Source organism: Candida jiufengensis (genome assembly GCF_024610255.1).
Source record: "Candida jiufengensis strain CBS 10846 chromosome Unknown scaffold1, whole genome shotgun sequence".
In the NCBI taxonomy this organism is placed as follows: domain Eukaryota; kingdom Fungi; phylum Ascomycota; class Pichiomycetes; order Serinales; family Debaryomycetaceae; genus Lodderomyces; species Lodderomyces jiufengensis.
The window spans coordinates 3,059,088-3,076,015 of record NW_026261562.1 but is presented as its reverse complement, the minus strand read 5'-3'; the positions used below and the strand labels follow the sequence as shown (position 1 = coordinate 3,076,015).

The 16,928-nt window shown below is 25.3% G+C and overlaps 7 protein-coding genes across 7 annotated transcripts; 4 read left to right on the top strand and 3 right to left on the bottom strand. All coding sequences in view use genetic code 12, as the record gives it.

The window, feature by feature from the left end:
• Positions 1 to 122: 122 nt before the first annotated feature.
• Positions 123 to 2,894, bottom strand: SPT5 (transcription elongation factor; the record flags this gene model as incomplete). The annotated part of the gene is made up of 1 exon (XM_051765872.1): positions 123 to 2,894. One exon carries the CDS (start codon positions 2,892 to 2,894, stop codon positions 123 to 125), a length of 2,772 nt encoding a protein of 923 aa, XP_051619141.1.
• A 198-nt stretch (positions 2,895 to 3,092) lies between these two features.
• SRB9 (Srb9p) lies at positions 3,093 to 7,298 on the bottom strand (the record flags this gene model as incomplete). The annotated part of the gene is made up of 1 exon (XM_051765869.1): positions 3,093 to 7,298. The coding sequence occupies one exon, from the start codon at positions 7,296 to 7,298 to the stop codon at positions 3,093 to 3,095; it is 4,206 nt and encodes a 1,401-aa protein (XP_051619140.1).
• A 751-nt stretch (positions 7,299 to 8,049) lies between these two features.
• KGF54_005098 (cyanamide hydratase) lies at positions 8,050 to 8,733 on the top strand (the record flags this gene model as incomplete). Its single annotated transcript, XM_051765868.1, has 1 exon — positions 8,050 to 8,733. One exon carries the CDS (start codon positions 8,050 to 8,052, stop codon positions 8,731 to 8,733), a length of 684 nt encoding a protein of 227 aa, XP_051619139.1.
• Positions 8,734 to 9,001: 268 nt separating this feature from the next.
• On the top strand, positions 9,002 to 9,341 carry KGF54_005097 (dynein light chain; the record flags this gene model as incomplete). The annotated part of the gene is made up of 2 exons (XM_051765867.1): positions 9,002 to 9,023; positions 9,088 to 9,341. The coding sequence occupies 2 exons, from the start codon at positions 9,002 to 9,004 to the stop codon at positions 9,339 to 9,341; spliced, it is 276 nt and encodes a 91-aa protein (XP_051619138.1).
• A 135-nt stretch (positions 9,342 to 9,476) lies between these two features.
• Positions 9,477 to 10,043, bottom strand: APT1 (adenine phosphoribosyltransferase; the record flags this gene model as incomplete). Its single annotated transcript, XM_051765866.1, has 1 exon — positions 9,477 to 10,043. One exon carries the CDS (start codon positions 10,041 to 10,043, stop codon positions 9,477 to 9,479), a length of 567 nt encoding a protein of 188 aa, XP_051619137.1.
• Positions 10,044 to 10,379: 336 nt separating this feature from the next.
• KGF54_005095 (uncharacterized protein) lies at positions 10,380 to 12,161 on the top strand (the record flags this gene model as incomplete). Its single annotated transcript, XM_051765865.1, has 1 exon — positions 10,380 to 12,161. One exon carries the CDS (start codon positions 10,380 to 10,382, stop codon positions 12,159 to 12,161), a length of 1,782 nt encoding a protein of 593 aa, XP_051619136.1.
• Positions 12,162 to 15,075: 2,914 nt separating this feature from the next.
• CLB2 (B-type cyclin) lies at positions 15,076 to 16,743 on the top strand (the record flags this gene model as incomplete). Its single annotated transcript, XM_051765864.1, has 1 exon — positions 15,076 to 16,743. One exon carries the CDS (start codon positions 15,076 to 15,078, stop codon positions 16,741 to 16,743), a length of 1,668 nt encoding a protein of 555 aa, XP_051619135.1.
• Between the last annotated feature and the right edge of the window lie 185 nt (positions 16,744 to 16,928).

The window sequence follows — 16,928 nt, the reverse complement described above, 5'->3', positions numbered from 1 at the left end:
AAAATATATATTTTTTGTTTTCCAAAAATTTAGTTAATACTATTTGTAGAAGAAGTAAATCATTAAAAATCATTAAATTTTTTCGGTACAACTCATCATCAACATCATCATCACCATCATAACTATCGATTTCCCCAGCTACTATTATTGCCTTTTTTACCCCAGGTTGATCCACCACCCCAAGTTGAATTTCCACCATTATTATTACCACCCCAAGTAGAGTTGTTGCCTTTACCACCCCAACTTGAACCAGCACCATTACCCCAGGATGAAGCACCTCCATTATGATTATTATTATTGTTGTTGTTGTTTCCACCCCAAGCAGATGCTCCTCCTCTATTTCCACCCCAAGCTGATGCATTACCACCAGCTGATCCACCATTCCATGCAGAAGCACCTCCCCAAGTTGAAGCTCCGCCTTTATTACCACCCCAAGCAGATGTACCACCTCTATTCCAAGTTGATGCACCTCCTCCTCCAACAGCTGGTGTAGCTCCTCCATTCCATACTGATCTATCTCCACTTGAAAAAGTGTTTGGTGGTTGATTAAATGAATCTGAAGGTGCTTGATCAACATTTGCACCAATGAATCTTAAATAAGGAACAGCTCTATCTTTAAATAAAACATTAAGATTATTTTTAAGTACTTTAATTTTTTTACTCTTTGTATGTAATTCAATTCTTGCGTATAAATCATCAGCCTCAGTAACTTTTCCCTTAAGACCTTTATAACTTCCACTTGTTACAGCAACATCTTTATATAATAATTTATCTCTTCCTCCAACACGAGTTTTCAAACCTTGTATAGCTAATGGATCAGGAAGTTTTAAGGAAGGATTCATTGTAGATAAATCTGGACCAAACTTTTTAGAAACCATTGAATCTTTAGTTGCAACAGTTTCAACATTCATTCTATTCGTGACAAATATACCTAAATTTTCAACAAGTTCATTTGACTTTATAAATAATGAATTTTTGTAAATATGAATAATTGCTCCTTCTTTTGCTTTGTCACCTAACGCTTCTTTCACAGTATCACCAACTTTAATGGTATATCCATTTCTATCAGTTGCAATTTGTTCTCTACGACTTAATTTTAATTTGGAAGCAATTTGGGTTGGTTTTACATCTATTAGTCTTCCATCAGCTGTAAGAATATGAAAAATGTTTTTCTCTGCTTTTACAATGACACCAACGGTTGATGCACTCAATTCAACCAAATCTTTAATATCATATTTGAAATTCCTATCATCAACATTAGAAGAAGCATCTGTTGCTTTAACTAAGTAGTTTGCAAATACTCTAACATCTTCTTTAGTTTGATCACTTACTAAAATGACAGAATCACCATCAATTTTAATAACTAAACCTGTTTCATCAAAATGTTTTCCTTCAACGATTCTTACATGATCACCTTCATTAAACAATTTTCTTAAATCGTTTGCAGGTACAGTTAATTTTTGATTAACAAATTTTGGATCACCACTATTAGTAACTGTTATTCTAATTTCATTTAATGCGGCTTCTACCACAACACCTACAGTCTTAGCTTGTTCTCCTCTTCTTACTTCAACTTTATCACCTGGTTGGAAAGCTGTAGATTGTTTACCATCGGTTAAATTTTTATTTTTCAAAGATGCAGCAATAGCTCCCAAATCCAAATTATCCCCATCACCACCCGTTTGGAATCTATCAAGTTCTTCTAGTGTTGGATGTACATCTTTGGTTTGAATGTATTGTAATTTGAAATCCTTAAATAAAAATCCATCCATATATTCTTCACCTTTATATGTATAACTATTTGGACCTTTTTGTTGTAAGTTTAATCCATCATACATTTTTGCATCTTGTCCATTAAATAAATTTGGTAAAGGTCTAATTTTAGATCTTATTTTTTTCCCTTCTGAATCAACATCATCATTTCTTCCATAATCTAATCTTGGGACTAATTTACATCTTACATCTAAACCATTTTCAGATAAATTATCAACTATTGCAAGGTCTCCTTTGTATTTACCTCTTAAAATTCTGACATAGATTCCTGGAATAACCTCGACATCTGATGATTTAACTTGTTTCAATAAGTCTGGATATTCTTTAACTGAAACAAGCAATTTATCTCTTACAAATACATTTACCATACCTTGTAAAGCTTTATCAATTGCGTCGGGTCTTTTAGCTTCAATATATATATAACCTTTAAATGAATCTCTTTGAAATACCGTTAAAATATCTAAAGGCAATTTTTGTCTTTCTAAAGTTCTTTTCTTTTGATATAATTTTCGAACTAAGACTTTTTCTTTACCTGGTGTACACCTTATAGCATAAATTGATGGATCATTAATAGATGGCATTAAAAGTTTTTGTGATACTGTACCATTGGCTGCAGTTTCCCCTCGATAAACTGAATGGGTTTTTCTATATCTTTGTTTTAAAGTCTCTGCCAATTGTTCAGCATCTTGATCTTCGGCTTCTTGTCTTCGACGATCATATTGTCTATGTAATCTATCATCTCTATTTTCAGATCCGTCTTCTGCTCCATGATCATCACTGATAAATTGTTCTCTAAACATTTCTGCTTCTTCCTCATCTTCATCTACTTCATCTTCATCTTCATCATCAACTTCTGCTTCAATATCAAAATATTGATTTGCCCCTCTCTTTCTTTTCCTTCTTCTACTTGATACTTCATCTTCTTCCTCATCATCTTCGTCTTCGTCTTCCTCTTCATCTTCTTGAACATCATTTCTATCTTCTTGGTTATGATCAGATTCTCGTGGTCGTTTATTTGAATTTGATGTATTATGATTTTGTTCTTCCTCTTCTTCATATTCCTCTGGTAAACCTGTGTAATAATCTTCAGTTTCAGCTTTGACCTGTTCTGAGTCAGACATGATTGATTAATTTGATAACGTTGTAAAGTGTACAATTAATCTTTAATAAATAAAAATTTAAAAATTATTTTGTTTGTCTAATAAATTTATTACTGTAAAAAAAATGTCTGACAAAATGAAAGAGAGAGAAAAAATTATAAAACAACTGAACTACAATAGTAGTGTGTATATTAAAATTATGATCAAGGCATATTTATATCATTCATCAACATATATATGAATCAAATAATCCAAGAGTTTACCAACCGCATTTATATGCCATGGAACTGATTGAGTATTATCTGTAACCCCCAAAATGTTATTTAATATTATTAATTTTTTATATTGCATTAAAATAATCCTCATTAATGAATCTAAATTCCAATAATTTGAACAACTTAAAACATTTACTTCAAAAGTCATAAGTTGATCATTTGAATATTCTTTAATCAAATAACCTACTTTCATACTCGCTCTACTTGGGGAATTAAAAGATGGCAATTGTATCTTTGGTATCATTCCATAAATTTCCTCTCCTCCATCTTTTAAAACCATATCAGGCTCAGTATACGTTGGAGCATCTTGTGGTGATAAAAAATTTGATGGAGCATTTAAAAATTGTTGAGGAGAATGAAATGCTAACCCATTTGGTGAAGTTACTAGAAGTGATCCAGCATTTGATGTATCTCCATCACTTAAAAAGAACTCCTCTGAAACGGGATCATTTTTGGTAAATATTATTTTCGATGACCGATTTACCGATAAAACAATTAATGAAATATCCTTATATTTTAAACTTAATCTTTTCCAATGAACTAGTTCATCATCTGGTATAACACTATTAATTCTTGTTAAAACTAAGAATTTTTTACCACCTGGAGAATCAATAGATTTAAATAAATCAGCAGATATATTCCAAATGTCATCAGCTATCGATCCAATATCATGATTTGATTGTGAACAATACCATGATTTTGTTTGTGTAACGAGTCCTAAAGGATCAGACCATGCAGCTGCTATCCAATTTTTATCAATTGATCTTTCATAAGCTATATGTAAAAAGCTATCCTCTGTATTATTATTATCACGATAACTTCCATTCATGAATTTGAATTGAATTTTTGAAGGGGGTTCTCTTACTATTGGTGCAAAAATATTATTGTTGTTGGGGCATTCATTGTATAACATCATTGAAATTTTTGATAACGTATTATTACTGAAAACTTTTAAATATTGCTCTGATCTAGCAATTAGCGAAGATGGTACAATCTTAGTGAATATTTGAACTAATGGAACTTGATAATTTGTTAATGCCACTTTAAAATTTCTCAAAATTTTTGATATTTGAAGAATTGAATTGAAATTTGAGTCAAAATTGACAAACATTAATAGTAAAGGTCTGTCAAATTCATAATTATTGGTTTTGTTTATTAAATCCAATTTGATTAATTCGACTAAGGAATTTAATTTCTTATTAAGTTGTGTATAATAATCAATATTATTGGTTCTAGACTTTAAAAGCAATAATCCATTAGAAACTGGCTCTAAATCTGGTCTAGTTTCCACAGTTGATAAATTTAATTTGGATATGTGACCAAAATGACCTTCATTATAATTATCCAATAGTCTATTTAAAAATTCATTTGCATAAGGGCCAGATTCTCCAATAATTAAAATTTGGAAATTTTTTGGGGCATTTATTGGTTTGAAGTTTAAATATTTCCAGAATTCTAAACTCAAGCTATTAAGATTTACTAAATTACCATTTTTTTCAACTTTAACTTTAACTTCTGGTGTTTTGAACACTTCAGTTTCTCCAACTGGAGTTGCGATATTCAATTTTGACATGTACTGGTTATATTGATCAAAGTTAAATGGTTGATTTTCCATGAAGTTCCAAGTTGTGTCCTTCATTTTCTTATTTATAGATTCCTCTTCTCCAAACATTTGTAAAGGATCCTCATTTTCCTTAATTTTCATTTCATGAATAAATTCAATTAAAGAAACTTGATAAGTAAGCGGGAATGTTTCTTTTAACTTGTCCAAAAAGCTAAAAGGAGGGATCTGATACTCTATTTCGGAGGTTTTTGTGATATTTTTCATCAATCCTAAATCGAATACCACATTAGATGATATAAATTGAAGTAATTCTTTAACGTTTTTTGACTTTGTTATCATTTCATTACTATGCGATATTTCTAAATCATTTTCAGAATATTCTTCCATCATTGAAAAAGAAGGAAGGGCTGAAAGATTGTTCAACAAATAAGAATCTGGTATGGATGAGACGTTAACATTTCTTAAAATCAACGGTAGATAGTTAGAAGATTCACTAACTTTTGGGAATTCAAATTCCTTAGCTGAAGTAATTGATGATGATGTTGATGATTGATGATTGTGAGGGGTCTCGAAAAAGTTTGGAGTCATTAATACACTTGAAGGAAAAGGTGATTCAGTTTTGGTACCAAACTTATTATTAGTAAACGGTGACCCAAAAAATGGGTTTGTTGTTGGAATTTGTGTATTATTGTATTCATGTACTGGTTGAGCAACTTGAATATATGACTCTTCATTAGTTTCTTGTATATTATCTTCATCTTCATCACTATCGTCACTAGAAGAATCTGATGATTCACTAGAATTTTTATAACTAACTTGCTCTACTCTTGTTGCTTTCATTGACTTTTCAATAGGTTCACAATCCTTGTCATAATAAAATTTCCCACCTTTCCCATATTTATTATCTATATCCTTTTGTATAATTGGATTAAATTCTATGGGAGAAAAAGCTGATTTTTGTTTAGGTGTTGATGATGAGGCATCATCAGATGCAGTTGAGCTAATTGTTGCTGTGTTGTTTCCCGATAAAGTGGTATTAACATTAATCATTGGAGTTTGATTTACAGGAGCTGGTGCACCTGGATCTTTATAATCTGGAGTGAATTGTTTCATTGTCATTTTATTCTTTAGTGCTTCAATATAAGGAAGTTTTCTTTTATCCAGTTTCACAATTACTTCAGGATTTTCTTGAATGATTGATGTTACCTGTTCTGTATTATTATCTATAATTTCTTCTTCTTCTTCTTCTTCTTCTTCTTCTTCTTCTTGGTCCTCTCCAAATAAATCATCTATATTTTTTTCTTGTTGTTCATTATTTTCTACTACATTAGTAGTTGATTCTTTTTCACTTGAATTTTCTTCTTCTTCACCTCCAAATAATTCATCAATATCCATATCATCAGATTTTTCTGGTTTTGTGAAAAAATTATCCGAAACTTGTAAATTATATTCATCAGCTCCAAAAGGTGTTGTCATATTAACTGGAAATTCATTAGTTTGATCTGCTGTTGAGTTCAGTGATAAGCCATTGGTTGCTGGTGCCGAAGGATGTAATGAAGGTGTCTGTTCTGTTATAATTGAAGGCGGTGAAGGGGATTGAGGAGTAGGTGGTGATTCCAAATTTCTTTTCATATTAAAATCTAAATATTTTGAAAGTATATGACTTGGATTTGTTTCATTTTGTTTATGATTTTTATTATTATTAATTTTTTTTTCTTCTAATCCAAATTGTAATAAACAAAGACACCATGGCCATAATATATATTTTTTATTTTCTACTGAATGTATAAATTTTGAAATAATTGAAGTTTGATTATTTAAATGTTTTAAATTTGGTATTAATTTAATCCATAATGTATCTTTTAATTCACATTGTGTACTTAATTCTAATAAATGTAGTAGTTTTTCACTTTCAAAATGTGGTTTATCAATAAAATTATTTTGTAAATTTGTTGAATCAAATAAATGACATCTTATACCACTTGGAATAATATATATAACATAATTTGAATTATTTAAATTATTTGCTAATGAAGAATTATATAATTTCAATAAATTTCTTTCACAACATGATATTATTAAATCTCCATTATTAAGTAAAATAGGATCAATACAAATAATTGAATAACTTAAATCATCATTCCTAAAAACACAATAATTACCAAATAATTTTATTATTCCTTTAATTGATAAATTATAAAGTATCATTTTTTTAATTGCCTTTAAAAAACTAACATTTGCAAATACGAGATAATCATCATTTGAAATTTTAGGAGGATTTGTAAGTTTTTCGACAGAAACAACATCTTTATGTTTTAATGATAATTTCAGATTCAAAGTTTCTTCTTCTAATTCATTAATATTATCAAGACTAAAATAAAATAAACTTTTGTTATAGTAAGTTATTAATATATTAGGATTTTGATGACGAATTGATAATTCCAATTCAAGTAGAGCTTGGTCATTATTATTATTATTATTATTGTTATTATTATCTTGAATTGTATAAATGGAATAATGAATTTGTTTCAAATGTCCAATTTTAAAATAATTTGTTTTTACATTTGATAATTGAGTTTCAAACATTTGTTCCTTGCTATATTGAAATCATTAGATTAAGTTGATTCGGATTGAATCTGTGGTTTTAAAATAAGTAAATGGTAGTAGTACGAGTGGTGGTGGTGTGTTGTAATGTAATAATAAATTATAATTTTATTAAGCGAAAAAATTAAAATCCGAATTTATCTAAATTTACGAGATCAAAATTGGTAGCATGATAAGAAGTAAATTGAATATAGCAAGAATTGGTTTACTAGATAGGGAACTATATAATATTAAAATGGTTTAAATCTGGTGTTAATTAAAGTTGTATTGTGATTATCAAGTTAATTAAGTAGTTTGTTATGAACTGTTTATTAATTATTTTGGATGGAACTAAGTGTAGAGAAAGAATTATAAATGAGAATAGTAAACTCAAAATCAAAAGTACCTCATTTTATAGACCTTGATTATAATTATCCAATTCATGAATTAATAATTACATGAAACTAAACTTATAATCCTTCAAACATAAAAGTGTCTTTAAATTATTATTTGAAACAATTACTTAATTTGTTTTAATGTCAACAATAATAATAATTTTGCAGCAATTAATTTTCTTTAGTATTAGAAAAAAAGATATAAAAGCAATTAATAATCAACTATATGAATTTTAAGATTTCACACTTTATTTAATTCTGACTCCCTCTTTTTATAACAAGTTTTCAATAATATTCTATTCTCAATTATTCAATCTATTCTCAATTATTCAAAACTATTCAATTAAAATTAAATAAAGATGTCAAAATATGGATTTACTAAAATAGAAAGAGATATTAAAAAAGCAATACCAAATCCAAATTCACCAACTCCACAATTAATAACTGATTTACCTTCAACCCCTTTATCACAATTTACTTTAAATTATGTTAAAGAAAAATTACCAATAAAAGTTTTAAATCATTCTATTAGAGTTTATTTATATTCAATTGCTGTAATAAAAGATCAATTTCCTGAATGGGAATTAGATTCAGAAATTATATTTATTACAAGTTTATTACATGATATTGGAACAACTGATGATAATATGATTGCAACAAAAATGTCATTTGAATTTTTTGGAGGTATAATTTCAAGAGATTTAATTTTAGAACAAACTAAAAATCAAGATTATGCAGATGCTGTTAGTGAAGCAATTATAAGACATCAAGATTTAGGTGAATCTGGTTATATAACAACTTTAGGTTTAATATTACAAATTAGTACAATTTTAGATAATGTTGGATTAAATATTGAATTAATTCATAAAGATACTTTAGATGTAATAAATAAAAAATATAATAGAGAGGGTTGGTTAAATTGTTTTGCAGGAGCAATTGATAATGAAAATAAATTAAAACCATGGGGTCATACAAGTTCTTTAGGAGTACCTGATTTTAAAAATGATGTTTTAAATAATAAAGTTAAATATGAAAAATTATAATTTTATAAATATAGTTGTTATTGAATTGATATTATTAGTTTTAGTTCTTCTACTTCTGTTGACTCATCCTCTATATGTTTATTATGTTAAATAAAAAGTCATTTAACTTAGTTTGGTTCATTCTCGTGGAAAATTATATTTAAATAGAATCATAATAATAATAATAATAATAAATAATAGAAATTTAAACACACAAAATTATATAAACAAATCTATACAAACTTCTATTTATCAACACAACAATAATTACAACATTTTAAAGACTCAAATGTCTGATCAAGATAATACTCGTATGTGAAAATATTTATTTGCATTTAATTGGTGAATCAAGTTACTAACCATATTTCAATTAAGCAATACTAAAAGCATCTGATTTATCAGAAGAAATTCAAATTAAAATATTTGAATTAGCAGATCAAGCATGTCAAACTTATAAAATTGAAAAAGATATAGCAACATTTTTGAAAAAAGAATTAGATCAAATATATGGTCCAACATGGCATGTAATAGTTGGTAAAAGTTTTGGTAGTTATGTTACTCATGAACAAGGTTATTTTATTTATTTTTATATTGGAGAATTAGCATTTTTAATATTTAAAAGTGGATAAAATAATAAATTATTGAATTAATTGTTGATCAATTTCATTCTATTATCATATTAGTTACAATATTACAAAAGATAAATATATATATATATATATTCTATTTAATGTTTCATGATAAAATCATTTTTTTTAATTAATTTAATCTTTATATTTTTCTTCTTGTCCACCAAATAATGTAAATGAAGGTGCTTGTAATCTATTTCTACCTTTTAAAAAATCTAATTCCATTACAAACAAAAATTCTAAAATATCAGCACCTGTTTGTTGTGCTAAATCTCCTGCTCCAAAAGCTGAACCACCAGTTGCCAAAATATCATCAACAATTATAACTTTTGAACCTTTTGGTATAACATCTTTTTGTAATTCAAATATATCTGATCCATATTCTTTTTTAAATTCAACATTATAAGTTGGACCTGGTAATTTTCCAGGTTTTCTAATAGGTACAAATCCAGCATTTAAAGCTAAAGCTAAAGTTGGTCCAAATAAAAACCCTCTACTTTCTAATCCAATAACATAATCAATTTTTTTATCACCAACATGTAATTTAAAAGCAGTAATTAATTTATTAAATAATTCAGGTTTTGTAAAAATTGGTAAAAAATCTTCAAATAAAATACCTTCTTTTGGGAAATTTGGAAATTGTTTTAAATGTGATTTCAATTCTTTTGCTAATGAATTGATTTCTTTTGTGGTGTCTGACATGTTATTTATTTATATTAAATTAGAATATATAGTCAGTTGTTCAATTTCTAAATAAGATACTCTATTGAATAAGTTCTTTATTAATTTATAATAATGAATTTGTGTCTTCTTCTTCTTCTACTTCACATGTTTTAAAATAATTTTGATACACAGTTTTTTGTTAAATTGTCACATTTCTGTACTTTGTGACACTAAAATCTTAATGACAAACGCGTTTAAAAAATGTAAACAAAAACTTTCTCAAAATAATAATAATAATAAATATTGTAATATCAAAGTTAATACATTAATAAAAAATTCAACTGTCATAACACCAGCAATCAAGAGTAATTAACCATGGAATATCCAGAGGATACTCCTCGCTCTCGTATGGATATTAGACTTTATGATTCAGATGTTGAAGAAATTGATGATAAATCTATGTTAAGACAAAAAAGAAAAATTACAACTTTACCTGATGATTCTTCATTATTAAATAAAAATTCACCAGTAACTACCCCAACACAAAGGAAAAATAGAAATAGATTATCACCAATTAAATCAAATGTATTTGTTGATAGAATTTCAAATTCACCTTTATCAAAATATTCATTACAAAACAGTCCAACTAAAAAACCAATATCAAATAGAGAAGAAGTTTATGTTAGAGATGATATTTTATCATTAAAATCAGAAGTTAGATCTTTAAAAAAGGAAATTCTTAAAAGAGATGAAGAACGATTGAAAAGGGATAAAGAATTAGAACTTGAAAATTTAAATTTAAAAGAAAAATTAAATAATTCAAAAGATATAGATAATAACGATTATGATAATAATGATAATGATAATAACAATAATAAACAAAATCTGATTCAATGTTATTTGCTACAATCTGAAAATAATGATTTAAATTCAAAATTGAAGAAACAAATTGATATAAATAAAAAATATAAATATTCAAATCAATTATGGGAATCAAGATTTGATACACTTCAAAAACAATATAATGGATTATTAGATGTTTTTAAATTACAATCTACATTTGTTGATATGTTAAAATTACAATTGGATAATGATTCAAAAAATCAAATATCAAGAGACCATAATGAAATAATCAAAAATGAAGAATTAGTAAATAAAGTAGCAGAACTAATTAAAACTTTAGAAAAAACGAAAGAATTAAACACACCTATAACAACTTCATCTACACCAAGTATTAATAATATAACATCACCTATTTTAAAAAAAGACAAATCAAATTCAATTGCAACAAAAGTTGATAAATCAATTCTAAGTATTGTTACCCCAGATTCTACTCAATCAAAAAATCTGAAATCAAATGAAAAATCAATTTTAAATCAATTTAATGAAGATCAAGATAAATTTATTGAAAAAATTATTGAAGGTGTTAGTAATAAATTAAATTTACAACATCAAATTATCAAATCACCTAATGTATTATCTGATAAATCAAGTATAAACTCTCATACACGAATCCATAACAAATCCAAACCATTTCCAAATTTGGATGAAACTCACCAAGAAATTTTCAATTCACCACTTGCAGAAAAAAAGTTCCCTCAAAAATTGAATAGACCAATATCTACTAACCAAATTAATAAGTCGACTCAAACCTCAATACATTTATTACCTGGTCAATCAATTAGAGAAGAAGTAAAAGATAGAAAATTAGAAGAATCAGAAATAAATGAAAAAATTTCAGAAAATTCAACTAACCAAGGTAAACGTTCACAATCCGTGAACTCGACAAATCAAATCAAAGACCATTCAAGTCCAAATTCTACTGACAAATTAAACGAGAATTTTGTCGATTCCTTTAATGCATCAAACATATCGATTCGAAGCAATAAATCATCGTCGCTTAGTTCATCAACTTCAAAATTAAATACAACTTCTAAAGGCTACGAGCCATTATCTAAATCGTTCACTTCTAAAAGTTCAAAGCATGAAAATAAAAATAATTTAAATTCCATGAAAATATATGAAGAACAAGAAGATAAAACTCAAGAATTAAATCTTAATGAAATGTTTAAATTAAGTTCAAATTGTTGTGATCAAGATAAAGAATATACTGCTTCTTGTATGATCAAAGGTGTAGAAATTATTAACAAATCTTAATTAGCAATTGCATTTATATATAATGACTTCTTACACTTTTCAATCTAATGATTATTAATGAAACAACATGAGTTGTAAAGCATCTAATAAAATTTTCTTTTCATCACTTTACTATAACTTAAAGCTCAAGAATTTATTTTTAAGCATTTATAAAATTGACATATTCGATAAGTAATCAAAAAATTTATTATTACGTAAATTTAAAATTTCAAAACATTATCTCGTAAATTCATTCTATTATTTTTTATTCTTAAAATATTAATTAAAGAAACAAACAACAAATTTATTACAAACCATTTTCATTTAAAATAGCAACTTCTTAAAATCAATATTTGAAATAATAACTTATTGTTATTCAATGAAAACTTCAAGTTGCTAATGTTTTAAAAGATGAACATTTTGCACCAAAACCACATAAAAAATAAACTCTGATCAAAATTAAGTTTGTTTTTCATCAATCTAGTATACTTCTTAGAATGCATAATGATTAAATTGAACAAAAATAGAGCCAGTCCAAAAATTATCCTAAAACTTAAGATTATACATTCTATGTATTAAATATAAAAGAATGAGATTAATAAAATTTAGTAAATTTTGTCCCCCCCCCCCACACTATATATTTTAAATTCCATACCGGATTTATCAATATCCTTTTACCTAAATTTTACACGTTTGCTAGTTTTTAGATGAATTTTTTTAGTAGATTATTTACATTTAAATGAAATTCATATTCTTAACCATATTTCATGTTAACTTAAAAAGAAAACAATAAAAAAAACAATTTAAGATTTATGCATAGAAGAAAATGAAATAAAAGAAAGTAAAATTATATTAAATGGTTTACTAACCAAATGATAGTTTAAAGTTTGAGTTATTATTATTATTAATTTGTTTTAAAAAGAAATCAAAGGGCTAAAAAAATTTGAAATATGAAATTTTGAAACTTGAAATAATAATATTGCTTCTTAATTTGAAATTTCATCAATCAAAGTACATATGATGAAAATTCTTTGTTGTTGTTTAATCGTGATAAAATTGTTTTCAAAATTATTTATATTCCCCAATCGATCTACGACTTTGATCTAATGTTAGATAATATATGTTTTTCTACGGCATTATAAATTAAAAAATGTATTGACACTAATCTCCATTTTAAATGATCCACTCACTTATATAAATTATAAATTATTGAATTAAACCTTTATAAGTTTTTAATATTTATTTCTAATAACATTAATAATTCGTATTTTTGTGTATAAGTTCGTATTTTTGTGTGGTGTGTTATAAATTTATTTATTTATTTATTATTAAAATCAATGTATATCGCGTAATAAATAATAAAATACTAACTAAAATTTGATTATAACGATTTTAAAATTTCATTATGGTTATTATATTTAATTATCCAAATGTGATTCAATTTAGTTTAATTCAATTGTATATCATTATTACTAAAATAAATTTATATAATATTATAGTTTCAAGTTATAGTTTCAATTTATTTATATAAACTTGCTTTACCCATAAAAGCCCCCTAACATTAGTTCTTCTTTTGATCAAAAAGTAAACATAACACAAAAATAAATATTAAACTCGAAGAAACAAATAAAAAAATTTATGAAACTTCAAAATTTATGATATCTCAAAAAATTCAATTTTTATAGATAGAAAGAATCAACTTATTAAAATATTGTTTTAAAATTCAATCAATATTATATTAAATCAGATCAAGTCAAGTTATTATAATTGCTTAGTTTATTAATATATATATAGATAAATGGTTATATTATATAATTAAAATATTTAATTTAATTTAATTTAATTTAATTTAATAATAAATCTTAATTTGGTAATTTTATAAATAATAAACAAAATTTACTTCGAAACAAATAAATATTCTTAAATTTTACATCATTCATTTTTTTTATTTTTAATCTATCTAACAAGTATTGTCTTTTTCATATTTAATAATGTAATCTTCACTTACAAATTTGTGCAACTTAATTCAATTAACATTTATTATAATTTTATAACTGTTTAAAATAATAGATATTTGTTTGTTATATATATTATAAAGTATATTCTCCTACTTAATTTCCAAAAAAAATCTCTCTGATTGGAATATATAAATTCATTTATTCAAATTTACAATATATATCATTTATTCATTTGAAGAAAGATAAGTATACATATTTGTGAGATAGAGTATATATTATTATTATTGTGTATGAAATCAAATAAATAATAATAAATAAAAATAATAAATTTTGGAGCATAACACTAAACTCACTAAACATAATACATAATAATATATAATATAATATAAAAGGAATAACCAAATAAATAATAAAATACTCAAAAAGGTAGATAATTGAATAAATTTAAAATAAATAGCAAGAGATACACAAATATCATTTTATTAAATTTGAATATTCATTATTACAAATTATTTTACTTTTACTTTTTTTTTGATCTTCCTTATTCAAAAAAATTAATCAATAGATAACTTTTTTTTTTTTATATCAATACTTTCCAATATTAGAATAAAGAATTAGTCAAAAAATTATAGAGAATTAATTAATAATCAATCTTATCATTCAATTCATTATCATATAAAATTATTGTCTAATCATTGTAAATCATATAGACATCTTAAGATCAATCTTTTTAATTAGATCAATTTAATCCATTTTACTTTTTTTCAAATTTTAATCAAATTTTTAATATCATTCTTTACATTCATTAGTTTAATCTACTACTATTATAATCATTCATTAATTACTTTCACTCAATCCATTAATCATTTAATCATTTAATCATCTTAAATTCAAATTTTTTTACTGAAATCTTCACATTTTGTAGCACAACATTGGTTTATTCATCAAATCATCCATAACTAACACATTCAAATAACATGCCTCAACTATCAACTAATAATGAAAATGATTATAGACTAACAAGAGCCAAAATTCAACAAAATAATTTACAACAACAACAACAAACTCAATTAAATAATAATTCCAGTGATCCAAAAGTAATTTTATATAATATTAATACATCACAATTAGCAAATCATTCATCATCACAGGGTCCTATGGAAACTTCAACTCAAGAAGAAAATATACCACCACCAAATCATCCCATTGCATCTATAACATCAACTATATCAGAACAAACAATAATAAATAATAATAACAACAATAATAATAATTCAAAAATATCTTCAAAGCAATCGACTAAATCAAAAATAACGCGTCAATATTTAGGAGATGTTTCAAATCAATATCAAACAACTACAAGTCAACAACAACTACAACAACAACAACAACTTCAGCAGCAGCAGCAGCATCAGCAACATCAACAAAAGCAATTGTCACAAAATTTACAAAAAAAGAGAAAAGCATTTGGTGGTGATTTAGCGTCATTAAATAAACCATCAAAATCAATACCAATAGCATCAGACTCAAATTCTAATATAAAACAGAAAGAAAGTTTATCAATACCATCAAGATTACCACAGAAGAGACAAGCAACAGAATCATCAACAAATTTAGTTGAAAAATTAAAAATTCAACCAGAATTTCCAAATTCATCAATACATATATCTGCAACAGCTACAGGAACAGCATCATCAATCACAAACACAAACAATATTAACAATAATAATTTAACTCATAAAAAATCAAAATTAATAGATTATGAATGGCAAGATTTAGATGAAGAAGATAATGATGATCCATTAATGGCAAGTGAATATGTTAATGATATTTTCACATATTTTTATGAATTAGAAACAAGAATGTTACCAGATTCTCAATATTTATTCAAACAAAAAAATTTAAAACCTAAAATGAGATCAATTTTAGTTGATTGGTTAGTTGAAATGCATTTAAAATTTAGATTATTACCAGAATCATTATTCTTAGCTATAAATATAATGGATAGATTTATGTCAATTGAAATTGTTGAAATTGATAAATTACAATTATTAGCAACTGGTTCATTATTTATTGCAGCAAAATATGAAGAAGTATTTTCACCACTGATTAAAAATTATGCATTTTTTACAGATGGTTCATATACAGAAGAAGAAATTTTACAAGCTGAAAAATATATTTTAACAATATTAAATTTTGATTTAAATTATCCAAATCCAATGAATTTTTTAAGAAGAATTTCAAAAGCTGATGATTATGATGTTCAATCAAGAACTTTAGGTAAATATTTATTAGAAATTACAATAATTGATTATAAATTTATTGGAATGAAACCTTCATTATGTTGTGCATCAGCAATGTATTTATCAAGATTAATTTTGGGGAAATTACCAGTATGGAATGGTAATTTAATACATTATAGTGGAGGATATAGAATAAATGATATGAAATTATGTATTGAATTAATGTTTCAATATCTTATATCACCAATTGAACATGATGAATTTTTTAAAAAATATGCAATGAGAAAATTTATGAAAGCAAGTACATTATGTAGAAATTGGGGTAAAAAATTTCAATTAGAAGGTAAAGATTTATTTGATGAAAGATTATCTACTCATCGATTAACGATTGAGGAAGAATAAGAAATATATAATTAAAGAATAAGATTACAAATTTACAAAGTGGAATGTTTGCTGATCTAAATTTATAATGATGCTATGACTTGTTGCTTTTGCTTTTTTTCTAACCAAAAACTTATTATGGATACTTCAACTTAATCCATTTACAATATAAAGTATATATATAAATCTATAATACATTTGCATTA